At 41.0% G+C, this 21,487-nt stretch overlaps 1 protein-coding gene across 1 annotated transcript in view; it reads left to right on the forward strand.

Moving 5' to 3' along the window:
* Window positions 1–18,329, forward strand: part of THSD7A (thrombospondin type 1 domain containing 7A) — a 634,694-nt gene extending 616,365 nt beyond the window's left edge. The window contains exon 27 of the mRNA XM_073333835.1: window positions 18,263–18,329. Coding sequence (XP_073189936.1) covers window positions 18,263–18,297 — 35 coding nt within the window. The 3' untranslated portion in view covers window positions 18,298–18,329. The remainder of the gene's footprint in view (window positions 1–18,262) is intronic.
* The last annotated feature ends 3,158 nt before the right edge of the window (window positions 18,330–21,487 follow it).

Consider the following 21,487-nt stretch of genomic DNA (forward strand, 5'->3'; position numbering starts at 1 on the left):
GATACTGGTGAATTTGTGGGATCCAGTTTGGCTTTATCTGTACCTAATCAGTGCCTAGTTTCTTTGCTATTGCCCTCAGATGAGCTCAGCTGTTTGAAATACTTAGATGGTTTCTGATATTCAGATAGAAAAGTTTCTTGCCCATCTTCACATAATTTAATGGACAAAGTTTGCCCTTTGTAACTGAAGAACTTGAAAGGAAATCACTGTATTTCAAACTTTCTTGCCTCCTTTATCTGTTTAAACTATTCCCCTTTAATTGTCAAAGTTGAAATATTATCAAAGAGACAATTTACATCCTTCATAAGACAAATGTTAAATAATCTTTGCTGCTCTTAGAATCTTCTCTTTATCAGCACAGTTATGTTCTCAAATATCTCAAAGCCAGATGTTTCACAGTTGGAGGGATGAAGGTGCAAAACAGGGCTTTATGTACTCAATTAATCTTAAAAGAAAATTTCTGGATCTTCCAGGGTGCTGTGAAATATATTTCAACTACCTTAACAATTCATCCTTTTCCCTCTCCTTCTGCAATAACTTTCACATTATTATGGTTAAGTCTTACTCCATTTTCAATAACTTCACATTTATCTTTTGTTAGTTTGAGGTTAGTAAACTGCCACCAGAACAGGAGGTGAGCTATTTAGCTATGATTCTGCAGCTGACATTATACCACTCATGTCCCTCCTTTCCTATTGCAGATCAAAGATTAGGTTTTATAGATCAGCACTAGACCTGGCTGGGAATTTTATATTAAGTATTTTCTGACACAAAATGTTTAATCTGTCAAACAAGTTTTCACAGAAATATATTGGTTTCTATGAACATCTTGTAGGGAAGGTTTCTCAGCCCACAGCGGAATTTCTGGTCAGACAGAGAGGCCCATTCCAGAATAGCCAATAGCCCAGGGATGTGCAAGACCCAGGTGAGTGTCCTGAATCAGGCAAAGCTGGGAGTTCCACATACAAGATGAGTGCGCTAAGCAATGAGCTACTGGCTATTTTGAGGTGTGGGTCTCTTTTTTCCCCCATGGAAAATTTCATGCAATGCAGAACAAAAACAAATGGCAAAATGTTTTGCTAAACTGAATTCCAGCCAGCTCTAATCTGTGCATAAAAGCACCAGTTTTTCAACAAGTTACTGGTGAAGAGTGCCTGGTGCTGGGTCTGTGGTTCTGGGAGCTTGAACTGTCCTGTTTCGTTCACAAAGGGTGAAGCTGAATGCAGGTTAAGCTGAACAAATGGAACTTTATTAAATCCTGTGCACTGCTCTGTCCACATGGGTGATATGCAGGGGTGAAAGTAACTGAGGCCACTTACAGGTACGGGGCAGGGTCCTCAGGTGGAAGGGGTGGGGCTGGAGGGGGTCAGCATCCCCCAGCCAGCCCGGCTGGCCCGCACCGTCCAGGGCTCTCATGTTGATTTAAAGGGCCCGTAGCGGCAGCGGTGTCTGGAGCCCCGGGCCCTTTTAAATCGCCGGCCCCAAGGCAGCTGCTCCCTTTGCCCCCCCCCCTCCAGTCGGCGGGTGGGGGGCCAAAAGGGGCAGGAACGTTAAAGCGCTGCAGGGACCTTTGCAGGGCACCGCTGATGTGTGGGGGGCAGCAACATTAAAGTGCCGTGGCGGCAAAGGACCATCCTTAAAGGGCTGCTGCAGCAGTGCTTTAATGTCCCTACCCCTTTTGCCTCCCCTGTTGGCGGCCCTGCTGGGACGGACCCAACCGGCAGGGCCACCGTTGTGGGGGGAAGGGGCAGCAGCAGCGCCTTAAGGACGGTCCTTTGCCGCGGCAGCACTTTAACATTGCTACTTCTTCCTCTCCCCACCCTGCCCCCGTCGGTGGCCCTGCCGGTGTGGACCCTACCAGCAGGGCCGCCGACAGGGGAGGCAAAAGGGGCAGGGGCAACACTTTAATGTGGGCTGGGTATGGGCCAGTGCGGGTTCTTACCAGTATGCAGTACCAGCCCGTACCGGCTCACTTTCACACCTGGTGATATGGTCCAGCCTGACTTCCTGTATTCCCTATTCCACTCGCATGCTGTCAATAAAATTCCCTTCAGGGAACAGTGGTCCTCTGACTGCTGTTCCCCTGGTCATGATACAAGCCCCGTGCCTGTTGTGTATTCAGGGAAGAGTCCCAATGGCAGCAAAACTACATTACAAATTAATTGAGTCACATCTGGAGTTAGAAAAATAATTTTAAAAGCTTCCTCTTCCTTTTCTATCATCTTAGAATTCAAAAATCTTTTACTGTACGCCATAGGAAGAAAATCTACAGCGTTCAGGAGAGCTGATTGATTCTTAAGACACAACTGCAAACCATCTCAATGTGAAGGAAAGATAGGAAGAACAGTAAGAAGCCAATATGGCTCCCTCAGGAGCTCTTCAATGACCAGAAAAAAATCAAAAAGGAATTAAAGTGGAAACGGATGAATTGCTTAGGAGGAGTACAAAAGAATAGCAAAAGTATATAGGGACATAATCAGAAAGGCTAACGCTCAAAATGAGACACTTAGCAAGGGACATAAAAGGCAATAAGAGGAGAAAGACAGACAAAGTAAAGTGTAGGTCCCCAACTTAGTGGGGAAGGAGATCTAACAACCAACAACATCAAGGTATTTAAAGCCAAGGCTGAGATATTAAATACTTATTTTGCTTCAGTCTTCAATAAATTGGTTAATGGTAACCAGATACTTAACACAATTAATATTAACAAGAAGGAAATGCAAGCCAAAATAGGGAAAGAACAGGATAGAAAATATTTCTATGCGTTACATGTATTCAAGTCAGCAGGTCCTGATGAAATTCACCCAAGGGCACTTAAGGAACTAGTTGAAGCAATATTAGAACCATTAGCAGTTCTCTTCAAAAACACATGGAGGATGACTGAGTACTGGAGAAGAGCAAACATAGTACCTATCTTTGAAAAGCGGAACAAGGAGGACCCAGGGTACAGTAGATCAGTCAACCTAACTACAATACCTGGAAAGATACTGGAACAAATGAACAAACAATTAATTTGTAAGCAGTCAGAGGATAACAGGGTTACAAGGAATAGCAAGCATAGATGTGTCAAGAACAAATCATACCTAACCAACCCAATTTCCTTCTTTGACAGTGTTACTGGCTTAAGGGGGAAAGCAGTAGATATTACATATCTTGATTTAGTGAGGCTTTTTATGCAGTCCCTCATAACATTCCCACAAGCAAACCAGGGAAATCTGGTCGAGATTAAAATTAGTATAAGGTGGGTGCACAACCGGTTGAAAGACTGCACTCAGAGAATAGTGATCAATGGTTCAATATCAAATTGGGAAGGCATATCTAGTGGGGTCCCACAGGGATCAGATCTGAGTCTGGCAATATTCAATAATTTTCATTAATGACTTGGATAGTGTAGTGGAGAGTATGATTATAAAATTCATAGATGACACCAAGCTGGGAGGGGTTGCAAGCACTTTGGAGGACATGATTTAGCATTCAAAATGACCTTGACAAATTGGAGAACTGGTCTGAATTCAACAAGATGAAATTCAGTAGAGATAAGCATAAAGTACTTGACTTAGGAAGGAAAAACAAAAACACACAAATACAAGATGGGGAATAACTGGGTAGGCGATAGTATTTCTGTAAGTGACCTGAGCATTACAGTGGATCAGAAATTGAATACGAGTTAAAAATATGATGTAGTACTGGAAAAAAGACTTATATTCCAGGATATTAAGAGGAGTGTTATATATAATACACAGGAGGTGATTGTCTCTCTCCTCACTACTGGTGAGGCCTCAGCTGGAGTACTGTGTCCAATTCCAGGTGCCACACTGTAGGAAAGATGTGGAAAAATTGGAGAGAAAGCCCCGAGGAGAGCAACAGCCACAATAAAACATTTTGAAAACCTGACCTGTAAGAAAAAGGTTAAAAAACTGGGAATGTTTAGTCCTAAGAAAAGAAGACTGAGGGGGTTCCCGATAACAGTCTTCAAATATGCTAAGGGCTGTTATAAAAAGGACATTGAAGCCCCAGTGGACATGGTGAACAGTTGATCAATCTGCAGCAAGGGAGTTTTAGGTTAGAACTTAGGGAAAATATTTCCAACTATAAGGGTAGTTAATTTCTGTAATAGGCTTCCAAGGGAGGTCGTAGAATCCCTGTCATTGGAGGTTTTTAGAAACAGGTTTGACACAAAAAAAAAACCCCACACACCTACCAGTGATGGTCTAGGTTTACTTGATCCTGCCTTAGTGCAGGGGGCTGGACTTGATGATTTCTAGAGTTCCCTCCCAGCCCTACATTCCTATGATTCTATGCCAAACATTAAGCCTGGAGGACATTTTATGCCTCTCCAGAAATTATTCACACACCTGCCTGAAGAGTTTCCTCTGTTACAAAACTTCATGAAAAAGTTCAATTTTGCCTAATCTCCTATGTTTATTCCCCCCCAATTTTTTAATTCAAGTATGGATAGCGTACAGATGTTGCCTCTCAGATCAGATAATGACTATGGGTAAAATGCCAAACACTGAAAGGAAAATAGATGGGCAATAAGCCTTTCAAATCTCAGGCTACACAGACCTATTTGCTGGAACCAGCTAAGAGAAAAATGCCTTTTTTTTATATTTCATTTCATTTCAGGCTTTTTAGAAAACATTATGAACAATGGGGAAGGGAAATCAATTCATAAAATATTTTAAGTGTCCAACAAATATGGATATGCATACCTATTTATACCAATTATGATACTGAGTGTAGATTGCAAGATGATTTCCACTATAACCCCCCTGCCATTTTCACATAATCATATTTCTGATGAAGTTTTCCATGCTTGGTTTCTGATCTAAAATGATTTTTTTTCCAGAAAGCTTAAACAAAATCCCTCCAGCCATCTGAATTCACTGGGGGTGGAAACAAAACACATTCATTTTAAAAAGATGTTCTACCCACACTTTTTTTTTTTTTTTTAAAAGAGTAGGCTATGACAAAAACTGAGGAACTTAGAAATTTACTTACTACTTGTATTACCGAAGCACCCAAGAAACTCACTCCATTGTTCTAGGTGCTGTACAGCCACAGAACAAAAAGACAGTCCTGTCCCAGAGAGCTTGAAATCCAAGTATATCTGAAAGAAATGTGACACGCTTAGTCAGAACTGAGGACTTGTGCGTTTGCTTGTTTTCTAACAAATTGCTTTGCATTTAACAACGCAATGAGCACTTAAATTGTAGATCAAGAATGCACACAGCTTTTTTTACATATGCACATTTAAGAAACATGAAGGGGTTAAATAATTAAAGTTGTATTTTTAAAACTTAATTCTCACATTTCCTGGCTTCAAGTTTACACAGTTAAGCACCCAAAGGTGTTGTTCCATTACCACCCCTCACCTTGTAGAGAAGTGATGGCCAGTGTTGGGGTACCATTAAAAGCAACTAAATATCAAGACCTTAAAACTGAGGCACCCCTCAAAATGCAGTCATGGGAAAATTTCTAATTAAGCTTCTTTGTAATGATTCACAAACAAAACTGGACTTTGAATTAAAAAAAACCCCATGTTTTAAGATTGGAAACGTTGACATTAAACAATGTCATCTATAACTCCCCCGCCCCCAATAGATTGAAGGGTAGAAACATTGAAATATAAATGAAGGACTGATAAACAGTAAAATTAAAAGCCCTCTTAGCTATATTTTTTGATTTGTAACGAAGTATAGTGAATGAGTACAGATGAGGTAACACTTAGGCCAAGTCCTTGCTGGCCTAAGTGTGGTTTTGCCAATTCTTTTTTTGCATGGAATTGCTAATCTGCTTAAAGTGTTATTGATGACAGAACAAAGATAGATGTGTTGGAAGAAATAAGTAAAGGATATCATTACATGTAGAGATAAGTACCCACTGCCCTTTTTCTGGGAAGAGCCAGGGCAGGTTGACATAAAATGACATGACCCAGAAACTGCAAAACCAAGCAGGAAAAAGACAGAAGTTGGGTAACTGAAGCTTGTGCATGCACAATGTACAGGTTACCTAAAATCCAAAGGGATGATGTGCTAAAAGCCAAATTGGATAAAGGTGAAGTAATCTGTAATGTAGAAATGTAGAAAAGACCTAAGTGACCATGGACCCAAACTGAACAAACTCTGGACCAGAAACTGAAGAATGGGACCAAAGGACCAGACCAATGGATCAGAGAAGGCAACAACTATCATGGAAGGTGAAAAAACTTCCTGGTGCCCCAGAATGTGGTAACTAGAGCCCATTTATCAATTCTGTCTTGTCTGTTATTATTTGTCTGTCTTAAATGCATGTCCAGACACTATAAGTGACAATTATTCTGTCAGAAATTGTATAAAGGTGAAAATTGATTAAGCCTAAATTGGGTGGACTTGTGACCTGTTTTCCCAACTTTTACCCCCAAAAGTCAGAGTCAGTAACTCAGGGTTGCTACAGGAATGGATCAGCTTGGAGCAAAGTCGAAAGGTAAGAGTCCTCCCCTTTCTCTCTCATTGGCAGCAGCCTCTGGTCCCCAAAATGTTTGTTAATGCACAGCAATAATAGAAAACTTTTCAAATAAAAGAATCAGATTTTAAACCAATGTATAAAAAGGCCAAATCTGTTTGCTGCTTAGCCACAACTATTCATCTTGGGCACTAATTGCTTGTCTTATGCATTGCTCCTGTGAAAGACCAAGTCATTGTCATGAAACCAAGGGCAAGGCTGTGCCATCTAGTGCATGCAAACTTCACCTAGGATCTGATTTTTCTCCAATAAAATGCCATCAGGACCACAAAACACTCTGCAATCAACTCATTTTAACTTTGGTTTTTTAGACAAAGTTCTTTGGGGCAGCAACTGTCATTTTCTTCATGTGTGTACAGTGCCTAGAACAACGTGGTCCAAATTTGGTTGAGGTCGTTAGGCACTGCTGCCATGTAAATAACAAACATCAATCACCATCGCCAGCTAGCTTAGCCCAGAAGCTCCCAGGAAGCTGATCCTGCTACAGACACTGAAGCACCTGACAGATTTTCAGTAGCTGCAGGCTCTTAGCTTGCAGCATTAGTTTGTAGAAGTCTGGGCCATCCACTTACCAACTTGTAGGAGGAAGAACATTTGGCAACTCTTGAACTGCAGTAGAAACATTCAGCACTGGGGCATCTGGCAGCAGGTTCCCATGGTTTGTTTGGAATGAAGAAAAGTCTATGAAAGGCCATGCCTGCTCTCTAGTCCCTGCCCTCTCTTTCCCAACACAACCCACTTCAAAACTTCTCTAATGGTCTGAAAAATTTGACACTTGAGTCAGTTCCCTTCTGCCATCACCATGTTACCTAGTTGAGAAAGGAGGGTCTTATACTTAGGACAGTGGGTGTATGGAAAAAGGAATTAAAGAAACTAGCCAAGCCAACTTATTTATCTCATGCACATTCTACAACTTGCAACATCCATCCAGTGCCTGGCTTTTATATTGCCTTTTACTTAATACACCCTTAACCCCCCTTCACCACAATCAGGCTTTTGCCCAGATAGTGAGCTGACTGAACTACCGTCCAGTGTAACTTGCAGTAGCTGGGGGGCAGGGGGGAAGAGTTCCTATTCTGAACTGCAGTTACTCCAGGGTAGCAGGATTTGAGAAGACAGCAGCATAGGGGGAAAAATTGCAATGATGAGTGCACCCGAAATCTGGCTCAGCACTGGTCACATACAGCTCTGGTCTGACTTTCAGCCACCTTTGGCCCTCAAACTTTTCAAAATACACAGCATTCTGGCGAAGCTCTGCCTCACACTAAGGCTTGGAAAATTTGGCCCTTAGCATTGCGGCCTGGTGCACTCACACACATACCTGTTGTTTAGGTTTGCCAATTTTTGTGCTATTTGCACATCTGATCATTCTTAGGATGTCTGTGAAATGGCAGGAATATCATCTTTCATCAAAAGACAAGAGGCCTTAAAAAAAACAAAAAAACAAAAAACACACCCCCTATACCTTGATTATACTGACCTAAAAATCTCCTAATGTGTAATTCTTGCATTCTGTAACTCTGGAAGATCACTTCTGCTGGGCTGTAATGTGCTTATTTCTTATTTTATTTTAATTCCAACTTGTCAAGCACAAAGCCATGATGTGGATGTTTGAACATGATGAAAATAAATTCATAAGCCCAGTCTTTCTGCCACAGCATTCTAGCTAAGTGCTGCAATGGGTGAAGAGACCCAGCATGTGGCCAACCAAAACTGCCTTGTAAAATAAAAATAAAAGGGAATGGGAGAGAAAAAGAAATCTGACATTTATTTAAGGATCATGTGGTTTTGTGTATATGAAAGAGAGGGTCCCTGGATCAAAATTGGTATCCAGAAACAAAGAGAATTAATATTACATTACTACCCTTGTTTTTCCCATTAAGTATTAGGCAGTGACCCAAGCAATGAACGGATGTACGCTCCTTGGAACCTCATTAAGCAAGAGATATGGCAGGTGGTGTAAATTTGTTCCTTCCTGTTTTAATGCTGGTCAGTAGGATGCTTCACTCCTAAAGTTGAATTGCTTATCTCTGCATCTTCCATCTGCAGCTTTCCTGATTCTGCTATCCATGATCCATTCAAGGATTCTTATCTCCAAAATCTGTATAATCCTTTGTATTGCAAAACGTGATTTATATCCTGTTACTTCTTTTCTATTCCCACTGCTATACTTTTTTTCCTAGCACTCTCTGGCAGTTTTTGTCTCTGTCAGAAACTGGATGTGCAGTCGTTAGCCATCTCCCTCCCACCTGTTTCTCAGAAGGGTCTCAGCATTGCCACTGGCACCTATTCAGGGGTGAAATCTTGCCCCACTGTAGTCAATGGGAGCTGGATTTCATCCCTGGTCCTGGAACTTTTAATCAGTTTCAGAGCTGCACTCACCTTCTACTTGTACATTGTCAGTTAATTGTACTATTCACTTTTTGTCTGTACTTTATTGACAGTCTTTATGTAACTATCAAGCATACAGTACACCAGTATATAGGCTTCTAATGAATACTAGCTTCATACAATAGGAGATTAAATTTAGGACTGCAACAGAAAATAGACTGCCAAATCCCTGGTTCAACTTCTATCTTCAGGTTTTTTAAAGTCCTAATATAAATACCCACAAGACTAATTTAGCAAACATTGGACTGTCCATAGCAAGATATAAACCCTATAATATACAGTGGCATGATTAATCAAGTCATCCTTGGGTAAAAACAGAAGACCTAGTTTAAGAAGAGCAATTCATTTGCAAATGGATTGAAATCAAAGCAGTGCGAAGACATTTAGAACTACAAGGTACACATCCAAGTACAAATCTGACCATGAGGCCATTGGAAAGATATCTGAAAACATGGAAATGAGGTATTTTAAAGTAAACAGTTATTTGATCTCTAAACATCTTTGACATTTTAATAAGGCAAGTTGTGCTCTAAACACTTCTTTATGAAACTGGTCATTTTGTCCCTTAAGTGTTGTCTGGCATTTTCAGTACAGCTTTTGAATTATCGTTTTCCTACTGCACTTTCCTTCCTGCCCACCCATCCTTATTTCTCATAAAAGGAAAACATAAGCATTCAATTTGCATTAGCCCAGCCACAGAACTGTCGATAAGACAGTTTTCTTAATGTTACAATCTCTGACACCCATTAGGTCCCCTAAGGCAATAGATGGATCCATGGATCCAGAAATGGGATCTGTGGAGAAAGAAGTGATTCGGGCCTATTTAGAAAAGCTGGACGAGCACAAGTCCATGGGGCCAGATGCACTGCATCCGAGAGTGCTAAAGGAGTTGGCGGATGTGATTGCAGAGCCATTGGCCATTATCTTTGAAAACTCATGGTGATCGGGGGAAGTCCCGGGAGACTGGAAAAAGGCTAATGTAGTGCCCATCTTTAAAAAAGGGAAGGAGGAAGATCCGGGGAACTACAGGCCACTCAGCCTCACCTCAGTCCCTGGAAAAGTCATGGAGCAGGTCCTCAAGGAATCAATTCTGAAGCACTTAGAGGAGAGGAAAGTGATTAGGAACAGTCAGCATGGATTCACCAAGGGCAAGTCATGCCTGACTAATTTAATTGCCTTCTATGATGAGATAACTGGCTCTGTGGATGAGGGGAAAGCAGTGGACGTGTTGTTCCTTGACTTTAGCAAAGCTTTTGACACTGTCTCCCACAGTACTCTTGCCAACAAGTTAAAGAGGTATGGGCTGGATGAATGGACTATAAGGTGGATAGGAAGTTGGCTAGATTGTCAGGCTCAACGGGTAGTGATCAATGGCTCCATGTCTAGTTGGCAGCTGGTATCAAGTGGAGTGCCCCAAGGGTCATTCCTCGGGCTAGTTTTGTTCAATATCTTCATTAATGATCTGGAGGATGGTATGGATTGCACCCTCAGCAAGTTTGCAGATGACACTAAACTGGGAGGAGAGGTAGATACGCTGGAGGGTAGGGATAGGATACAGAGGGACCTAGACAAATTGGAGGATTGGGCCAAAAGAAATCTGATGAGGGTCAACAAGGACAAGTGCAGAGTCCTGCACTTAGGATGGAAGAATCCCATGCACCACTACAGACTAGGGACCAAATGGCTTGGCAGCAGTTCTGCAGAAAAGGACCTAGGGGTTACAGTGGACGAGAAACTGGATATGAGTCAACAGTGTGCCCTTGTTGCCAAGAAGGCCAATGGCATTTTGGGATGTATAAGTAGGGGCATTGCCAGCAGATCGAGGGACGTGATCGTTCCCCTCTATTCGACATTGGTGAGGCCACATCTGGACTACTGTGTCCAGTTTTGGGCCCCACACTGCAACAAGGATGTGGAAAAATTGGAAAGAGTCCAGCAGAGGGCAACAAATATGATTAGGGGACTGGAACACATGACTTATGAGGAGAGGCTGAGGGAACTGGGGATGTTTAGTCTTTAGAAGAGAAGAATGAGGGGGGATTTGATAGCTGCTTTCAGCTACCTGAAAGGGGGTTCCAAAGAGGATGGATCTAGACTGTTCTCAGTGGTAGCTGGTGACAGAATGAGGAGTAATGATCTCAAGTTGCAGTGGGGGAGGTTTAGGTTGGATATTAGGAAAAAATTTTGCACTAGGAGGGTGGGGAAACACTGGAATGCATTACCTAGGGAGGTGGTGGAATCTCCTTCCTTAGAAGTTTTTAAGGTCAGGCTTGACAAAGCCGTGGCTCGGATGATTTAGTTGGGGATTGGTCCTGGTTTGAGCAGGGGGTTGGACTAGATGACCTCCTGAGGTCCCTTCCAACCCTGATATTCTATGATTCTATTCTATGAAAAGCTTGCTGCACTATAAGCACTGAAAACCCCATATTTATTCTTACAGTGCAGTAGAGCACAAAGTATTACTGATGAGAAATCTTTAACAGTACTTTGTACTTCCACAGTGCCTTTCATCAGAGGACCTAAAAGTATTCTACTATCATTAAGCACCAGAACACGTCTGTGATGTATGTGTTACATCTATTTTTATAGATGAGGACACTGAGGCACAAAGAGGTTAATTAGTTTGTTTACAGACACACAGAGACTCCTTGGAATAGCTGGAAAGACCTGTGCTCTAATCACAATACAAAGCTTCCACATGCATGCTGGAAAGAAAGGCCCTGATCCTGAATGAGCTCTGGACAGGTGGATCCAAAATGATGTGTTCAAAGAGGAAAAATTACTTTTCCCCTTGCTTAGATACTGGTAACCTCTTATAGTTTGTTTCCTTACTTTTGAATCCCACCCTTTTAGGTTACTATTATATAAATTGTATTGACTGGAGAACACTTCTTTTGTCTCAAGATTACTTTTTCTTCATGATGTCACGGACTGAATTATAAGCTTTTAAAAATGAATTTATCCACTTCTAAGTTGCTAAGAATCCACAGTGTTCGATTTTCAATGTAGTTTTACTTGTTATCATGATCAAATATTTTAATTTCTTCCACATACTCTTAGGCAAAGGCCCTGAGCAGAATCACTTATTCAGAGAGCTTTGTATTGAGGGCAGAGAAGAGACCACTAAAAACACTATTCAAAAGTTTTGAATTTCCTTTTTTCTTTAAAAAAAATTATAATGCTTGTGGTGACCTTTCAATTTGTCCAATAATTTATCTAATAGAAAAGTTTAATCTGCTTTATAACGTTAATTAACAGGAAATGACTATCCAGCTCTTCGAAGTTCATTTGCAGCAATTAAACATTTGCTTCTCCAGAATTTCTCTTTCCATTGATCAGACTTAAAGTGCAATTCACCTCTGCTGGGATGCACTTCTAGAAGGTCACAAATAGACTTGTGCCATTTCACTCACTTTCTATTAGAGATGTATCAAACTACCCATGAACATTCATGCTGTATATCACTGAACACAAATGGGCCCAATGACCTGTAGAGAACAAGGGTATTGAGCAACCTATTAGACATGCTGACAAAAATACAATATTTGGGTCATATTATACAACATAAAAACAATTACTTTCAAAAGTTTCGCTAAAAGACACAGGTCACTAAGACGTGCAGTCCAGAAACAGAAGACCTTAGTTTTATTCATCAAATGTGGTACATGTGTTAGAGGTGACAGGTTTGTATAAATATATTTTTGCTAGGGGCTACTAAAATATATAGCTCTAATCTAAGTGGCCTCTAAACAGTCTGTAATAGGTCAGGAGGCCTGTGCACAAACCACAATTAAATTCCAAATATATGACTGTGTACAACAAAAATTCACAGTGGCCTTTTGGCTTTTTGTTTATTTTTTAAATTGTTGTATAAAAACAGCATGAGCTCTCATATACAACATACATCAGTTTCTCAGACATCCTCAGCAATATGTTAGGTGGCATTTTGACAGCAGGCAAAGAAATTCAATGGTTATCATTTATGACAGGCCACACATTGTGATAAAAAGGGAGAAAATAGAGACCAAATAAAGATTGTCCCTAAAAATCAGGGGCAATTGAGAGACACAGCTTGGGGCCCCCATAGCATTTTTTTTTAAGAAAGTATTTCATACCAACACATTTCAACATGTACTGAGCCCTATTGCCAAAGGGCATGTCTGAATGAATGAAAGAGGAAATCTCATTAAATGCTTCAAGCAACTTCAAATTATTATGCATTTTCCAATACAACATCCAATAATTATATTAAGTTTCCACTAATATACTTAAGTATCTCTCATTACAACTAATTGAGAAAGTACAATACATTAACCCAACTGAGGTATTTTATGCACAGAAAATTTCACTAAGCCCTGCTCACAGTTCAGCTCATTTTGAAGTATGTCAGTGATCATAATTTTTATCATCATCATCAAAGTGCATTACTACCTTTTACATGCCACCTTCTCAACTGCCCCTATGCTATGGTCTTTGAGATATAAATGTTTAGTCCTCAAAGTCCTTGAAAGCAGGTGCAATTCATTCACAGGCAAGAGGTAAACTTAAGTCCATCTTCACCTTTTAAACAAAGTATTTAAGAAATTGTGACTCTAGAAAAATGGCTTAGGGTGGCTTCATAGTCACTGTTTCTCACTGATTTCCATTTCAATTATTCCCAGTTGGGCAAGTGTCAATGTTCCTTCCCCACTCTGAACTCTAGGGTACAGATGTGGGGACCTGCATGAAAACCCCTAAGCTTATTTTTACCAGCTTAGGTTAAAACTTCCCCAAGGTACAAACTATTTTACCTTTTGCCCTTGGACTTTATTGCTGACACCACCAAGCGTTTAACAAATATATAACTGGGAAAGAGCCCGCTTGGAAACGTCTTTCCCCCCAAAATCCTCCCCAAACCTTACACCCCCTTTTCTGGGGAAGGCTTGATAAAAATCCTCTCCTGTTTGCATAGGTGAATATAGACCCAAACCCTTGGATCTTAAGAACAATGAAAAAACAATCAGGTTCTTAAAAGAAGAATTTTAATTGAAGAAAAAAAGTAAAAGAATCACCTCTGTAAAATCAGGATGGTAAATACCTTACAGGGTATTCAGATTCAAAACCTAGAGAATCCCTCTAGGCAAAACCTTAAGTTACAAAAAGACACAAAAACAGGAATATCCATTCCATTCAGCACAGCTTCTTTTATCAGCCATTTAAAGAAAACAGAATCTAACGCATATCTAGCTACATTACTTACTAAGTTCTAAGACTCCATTCCTTTTCTGTTCCCAGCAAAAGCATCACACAGACAGAGAGAACCTTTGTTTCTCTTCCCCCCCCCCCCCTTTAAAAGTATCTTGTCTCCTCATGGGTCATTGTGGTCAGGTGCCAGCGAGGTTATCTTTAGCTTCTTAACCCTTTACAGGTGAAAGGGTTTTTCCTCTGGCCAGGAGGGATTTAAAGGTGTTTGCCCTTCCCTTTATATTTATGACAGCAAGTAAAAAGTAGTAGCAGTACTCCTCCGCTCCCCAACTGTAAGCCCCACAAACTTACCCTGTGCTCCAGAGAGTCAAGCTGAGTTCTTTCCACAAGTGATAAAGATTCTGCAAGCCTCAGATCCTTATGTCCTCAGCTACACCTGTGCAGGCCAATTAGACTTAAGTTGGTTTGCAGAGGTGTCCCAGAGGGCATAATTTGTAGACAGTGGGGCTGCACAGCTGTCATTCAAGGCATAATTTGGCCTACTGGCTCTTCATTACCAGCAATGATGCACAAGCTGGAGTTCATCCAGGTTGAGCTTGCAGAACTGGCAGTTAGGTAAAGAAAACTCCTTTTACTGGCAAGCTGAGCACATCTGATATGGAATCAGTGAGACAGTATATAGGGAACTCACTGTGTCATTCTTGGAGAGTGACTTTATAGGGCAGAACCACCCTGGCTAATGCATACCTGCCAACATCCCAAAAAAAACAGTAGATTGGAAATTTGCATACATAATGCCAGAAAGGGGTTAAGGGGACAGAGCAAGATACCAATATTTAATGCTAAACCCTGCCCCATTCCTGGCATTGTATTTTTAGCACCCTCTTCTCAGCATTTCACCCTGCTAGCACCCCTGCCCACAGCATTCCACCTACCAACACTTCATGTTTAGCACCCTCTCTAGGCATTTCACCTCCAGCCATTTCATCGGTCTCCCATACAATCTCCCAGCTGCTTCATCCTGCCAGAATTTTTAGCACCATTCCCCCGGCAATTCACTCCTCCAACACGCACCACAGCATTTCATTTTTAGCACCACCACACTAGCACCCCAGCACCAAACATTTCACCCTTTTTAACATTTTAACGCTCCAGCCTGAGCCTAGCTCAAAAACCTGCTTTGTATTTTTAATGGGGGCAGGAACCAAAATCACCCCCAAAAAATAACCAACCAAAAATGCAACTATGATAGAGAACTCCATCAAATAACCTACAGTCATATAGTTAATTAATGGTTTGCTGTGTCTGGAGAAGCAGTAGCTAAGACAACAAAGAGTACATACAGCAGGGAATTCAGGGTGTGGAGGCAGCATGGAGCCCCATATACTCTACCTCTGTAGGGCTAACCCTGTATTCCCTGCAAGGGCAGCAGATCCTGCCCAAAAGTGTTGGGGGGGGCAGGGCCTAGGGCCTCCCATCCCCACCCCTCCTGTTCTGCCCAAGGCCCCGGGGGCCCCTAGCAAAGCTGGAAGGGGTTGGGAGCTGCAGACTCTCCAGGGGGCGGAGGGGAGGGGTGTCAAAAGCAGCCCCTAGCCTGTGTCCCTAATCCGTGGGGCCCCCATCCAGGGCAGGAGAGTCCACAGCTCCCCATAGCTGCCTGCACAGCTCCTACCTGGACCCTGCTTTGGCTGGGAGGCAGCAGCCTGGCCATGGTAAGAGCCCTGCGGGGAGCCATGCCGCAGAACAAAACTGGCCCCAGAACCGAACTTGGGGCACTCCACTTCATGCCGGCTGCAACTCGACATGGAGCCATTGAAGCACCCCAAAATATCTCCAAATATTGGTTATAATAATAATTTTGATACACTCCTATTAGAAGACCATCTCCATTAAGTAATCAATTACTGTGGCTTGTTTGAGTAGCCATTTCAGACAGGTTTCTTAATATAGAAATATCAGTAAATATATCAATATAGATTTTATTTTTAAGTTTGACACTTTTGAAATATTTTTGGTTTAAACCTAAGAAAGCCTCAGTAAAGAAAAGATAAGTAGCATAATGAACCCTCCTGCTACCTTTGGGGAAATGGAGGGAGTGGGGCATCCTTCACCTCCTGGCAAGAGGAACAACCTATTGAACAGTGAAGAAGATGGTTAAGCATCGACATTGTGAGGAAAAGCAGTGAACATTTTGCAACAGCGGTAAAGGAATTTACACTTTGTTTCCTTCCTCTGCACAGCACTGTCGTCTTCTGCCCTGGTAATGTCACTTGTACTGGTAAACAAACAATCCAAAGCAACACATTTAGTTGATAACACATGAAGTGAACAAGGGAGCATGGTGGTGACACTAAATATTAGAGACCTGACAGGACACAATGTTGCTCCCTTTGTCACAGCTGCACTTGTATTCACCCCTCTTTGGTCCACTAAGGGCACCCACGCTCAGACTTTCAGCTCCCCAGCTGTCACCTCTCTTGGGTGGGGGCATACATCTCTCTCCCTCCTGACTAGGGTATTTCCAGGCTGCAGAGTTCCCTGCCTATACTGCGAAATCCCCAATAAGTCAGACTGCCTAAGCAAGCCTGCTTTGTTTTTCTCATCAGAGACTTTAAAAAACATTGCCCACAATTACAAGTAATCGCCCACAGTTAAAAGTTACCACACAGTTTTTCCTAAACAAGCACATTTATTCTTAAGGTGAAAGTATTAGAGAAAAAACATATTAAAACAATAAAAGAACCTATTCACATGCTATTAAGTTTACCAGACATCCCCCCACCGCCACCAAGTGTTCAGGCAGGAGTCAGTCCTTCAAAGCCCACCAAGGGTTTTTTCTGTGGTTAAAAGTTCAAAACCACCTTGGCTCAGAATAAGCACACCCTGAATCTGAAAGTCACTCCTTTATACAGTTGGGCCTCTGATCTTGTCCTCATCCTCTGATCTTGTCCAGCAGAAAAGGGTCTTCTCCTCAGGGCAAAGTATCAAATGGCCAAATTCTTTAATAACCAAAGGGGGAATATTTGCATACACCTTCCCCTAGAGATTTCCTGGAAAACCCACTTAACTTTAAAAGTTCATTCTGGTCGGGCACTATGACAGAGTGAGAATTTTCTGTAAATATTTTGTATGAATACTGTATGTGCCTCAGTTTCCCCCATATACGGCATTTGTCACTTAGTGGGTGGCAAATGGCTGTTTACTTTCAGGCAGGCTACCACACAGGTGTGATTGATGCTTGGATGTCTGGGGCCTGGTCCCCCATCATTGGAAAGTCCATGAAGACAATGGCAAAGCCCAAACACTTGGACATTTACTACCTAGCAATCAACAACCATGAAGGTTCCACTCCTCTGCAGGAAGCCAGCTGTGTTTGACCAACTGGACCACAAAGCACTGAGGAGGGACTGGCCCAGAAATCTGATAAAGAGGACAGAGTGCGAGCCAAGGGTGTACACTGCTTGGCTGGGGCGCTGGGTAACCAGAATGGACTCATGCTGTAATTTCTTTTCTCCATGCTAACCAAGGACTTTCTACACTGTGTTCCAGACATCTAATAAATCCTACTGCTTTTACCATGCTGACTGAGAGTCACTGCATATGGTGAAAGTGGGGTCAGGGTCATTTGCAGCTCCTCAGCCTTCCAAAATGACCAGCAAGAATGGGGTCATACACAGGGAGAATAAAGCCGCAAAGCACAGAATTGGGATGAGAGTACATTTATTTTACTTTGATTATATTAGTAGTTTCTTAGGGGGGGCAGGCAGTGCCTAAAAGGCACTAAAAGGTAGAACTGAACCTGATGTCCCTAAAACTTCACCCGAGTCAAAAGGTAACTCAAAAGCCTCCTGGTCATGAAAATCACAGTATTTTAAGTGCCTGTAACTTGAATTATTTAGCAAGATACTCAGTTTGATGTATATGTCCTCACAGCAAAAATATACCAGAATGAAAACCAGTTCAATAGTATTCTCAGAGAACCCGTAACCTTTTTTTTAATGCAAAGACAGGAATAAAAATGAGTACTGTACTGCCTGATAAAGGATAACTATTGCTTTCCAATAAGGTAAATGGCACAATACTGATTTCACAGTAATTTGGCATAAAGCAGGATTTCCTGGTAAAATTAAAAGGACATGGTGTATGGGAACCTCTTCGTATTGATTCATTCATTTCTTTTCAGGCACAAGTGCTGCTGGAACAGATTGTCTCTTATAGTGCAAACCCCAGTGACATCTGATTCACCCACTGGCAGCCATCCAAGCCTATCTGGACAAGCAGGCCTCACTGAACTGGGGACTTCAGTTTTTTCCTCTGTGTTTATCAGCAGTTTCATGCTGTTGAAGTGATCTTGGCAGTACCATTTGCAGTAATCCCTCACTCTTTTTGTGCCATTGTTGTTTTGAAACACAGCTTTCCTTGCTTCTTCTAGCTTTATTATCTTTCAAGGCTTGTGTCTATGAAGTATATGTAATTAAATCACATTCTTTATACAAGCATGTTGTACAAAATCAATATACGGTAAACAATAATACAATTTTAAAAACCACAATTACATTAATTAGCTGTCTAGGAACCCTTAAAATTAAAATTCCAGTATAAACCCTGAGCCTGCAAACAGTACAGTACTGCACATATTTACTCAGATGAATAACCCTGTGCACCCTGATCCTGAAATTAAACCCACAGAGGCAGTCCATTGACTTCAGCGGGGCTCCATGCATGTACAAAGGACCGCCTAGTTGGGTCCAGTTGCAGGACCAGCTCCCAAATGTTAAATGAAACTATTCACATGAGTAAGGTTACTCACATGCTTAAAGGTTTATTAGATCTGGGGCCATAGACCCCAGACAAATTTGTTTCATACATAGTGGAATTTAATGTATCTATACATATAATCTTTAAGATACAGAATGATAATAATGATCTGGAGAGATACAAAGGAATAGCAATCTGCCTCCAAATATCCAGAAGTCTATGTCATAAACCTATTTCCCACAGGAATAGCAAGAACCATGTATGTGTATATATGTGCATGTGTGTGTATCAGGTGACATCTGCACTCATCTCAGTGCCTGGGATCATGAACCAGCATGCACCTAAGAATATAGAAATTTAGACACATAATAGGAACTCTGGGGAGTTCTAGAAATAAATGAAGATGAAAATGCTGCCTATTTTAGGATTTATGAAGGTGCTTACCACTTTGAAATCTAATCACCAAAAAAATAATCCCTCAAAGCTATGAGTTAAGTATATGGGAACAAAGCCAGCCTAAATAGTACCAACAGTACCAGACAAATCAACGCAAAATTACTGGGTATTAAAAATAATAATAATCAGGGGTCAATTCACTGCCAAAAGCGGAGGAAGGATATGATAAGAGTAAAATTAAAAGATATCCATGCTCAGACATCCAAAGATAATGAGTCTCACATCTCAACAGTTTGTAGTTACCACCATTTCATACACATTTGGATTGAAGGAGAATGGTATGGGTTTGTTTGTTTCTTTCTTTTTTTGTTTGAAAGAATTGGAGTAAGTCCAGCCATCTTCAAACAAGGTGGAAACTGGTGTTTGCGGAGTGGAAGATTGGCAATGTCAAAAAGAACTCTCCTTCAAATATCCATCAAACCTATTAATAGTTATGTCAGCCAGTGATTAATGAAGCACAAATGGGTTGGTGGGAATATTCTAGTCCAAGAGGGAATTAGGTGGTCAAGCTCTTTTATTTTATTTATTTATTTTTAGGTAAAGCATGATTTATTTGTGGGACTAAACTGAAAATGCAGGAATGAAAGTATTATATACATGGACAATTCTTAAACTCGTTCATATACAATAAGCCATTATATTCTGTGGGTACTGTTAGAATCCCAGGACTAGAGAGAGAGTATATGTGAGCTTTACTCTATAGTGCATACTTACTCCCCACCAGCTTCTATATAACATGGCTAGCCCATCAGCTTTCAAAAGTCATGTCTTCTTTTATAACACTACCTTCTCTTGGCAACAGTCTCAGGGGCTCACCCAAGTGGAACTTTCCATCTAGCTCCTCCTATTATCAATCAATAAGGGCACGAAAGGCAGCCTTCCCACCCTTCAAGAAGACATGATTATATCTCTCATGTTACAGACTTCCTCTAGAGAAAAGCTTTCCCTAGACGAATATAAGTCTGGAGAATCTCATCAGCCCTATTCGAAAGAGTCTTGGTGCTACCACCAGATGCCAGTATCAACAAGGCCCAAATTTAACACACATCACAGCCCCAGAAAAGTCCTTGCTTTTCTGCTCTTAATCCCCATTAAAGGTGCAGCAGCTGTTCTCCTAAAAATAAAATAACCCAGAACAAAATATTCTGACGTCATAAAGCAAGCAAATCCTGAGGCAAAGCTAAGCAGAGAGGCACAGATCCACAAATGGACTCTTTTTCCAGTGCTGCAGGTAAGAAAAGTCATTCAGATTGACTCTGAGGTGGTAGGACACAACCGCTGGACCATCAACTTAAACTCATTAAGAGTTAATGGGGAAAACGCAAAACAACATGCTACTGATGGCAACCAACCAAAACAAAATTCTTAAAAACTATCTGAACTAGTACCACTATAAGACACATTTTGCCGTCAATCATTGTGTCCAACCACAGCTCTTATACAGTTCAGTGGTTTATGGGACTTGGAGCACAAAATATTTTAGAAACTTTAGGGTGGAATTTCTTCTTAAATTCAAGGTTTGGGCTAGACAAAGAAAAAGAAATAGTTATCCTACGCTCCATGGTTTGCACTAATGTTGAGTGAGAGCTGACCTATATATAGAGAGAATTTGGCCTATATATATATCTATAGAATATTAACCATATCCTCTGAAATGAGATCTTCAATATTACCTAAATTACAGGATTTTTTCTTGTTGTTGTTTTGTATTTTTTAACTAAAGATAAATAACCCTACGCAGCACAGAAGAAAATGTACATATATGGTACAAATGCATATTTACACATATGGTCCTATGTAGAACTCTGAGGGTAAATGTCTCAGAGAGTTCATTTAAATATGCAGGGAAGCTTTAACATTTTCTATTAAACATGACACAATGTACATTGAATTATTGTATTAAGTACCCTATAAAAAACAGTATGATTGTGCAATATATTTCTTTCAATTTCAATGGTTTCGTTCATCATTTTGCTTTATAATTAATAGCAATGATAGACATATTGTGACACAGTGACTGCTTATCTTGGAGTAAAAAGGGAATTATGTCCTTTTATTTCCATATATTGACTTTTCTGTCTCCTCAGTATATATGCAACTGTACAGGTACTTTCTATTTTTTTTAAATATACTGCTCCTCCCTCCATTTCCCTGCTATGACCTAGAATGATGCAGGGGAAATGCCCCACATAGT

Source organism: Lepidochelys kempii, chromosome 2, assembly GCF_965140265.1.
Source record: "Lepidochelys kempii isolate rLepKem1 chromosome 2, rLepKem1.hap2, whole genome shotgun sequence".
NCBI lineage: Eukaryota > Metazoa > Chordata > Testudines > Cheloniidae > Lepidochelys > Lepidochelys kempii.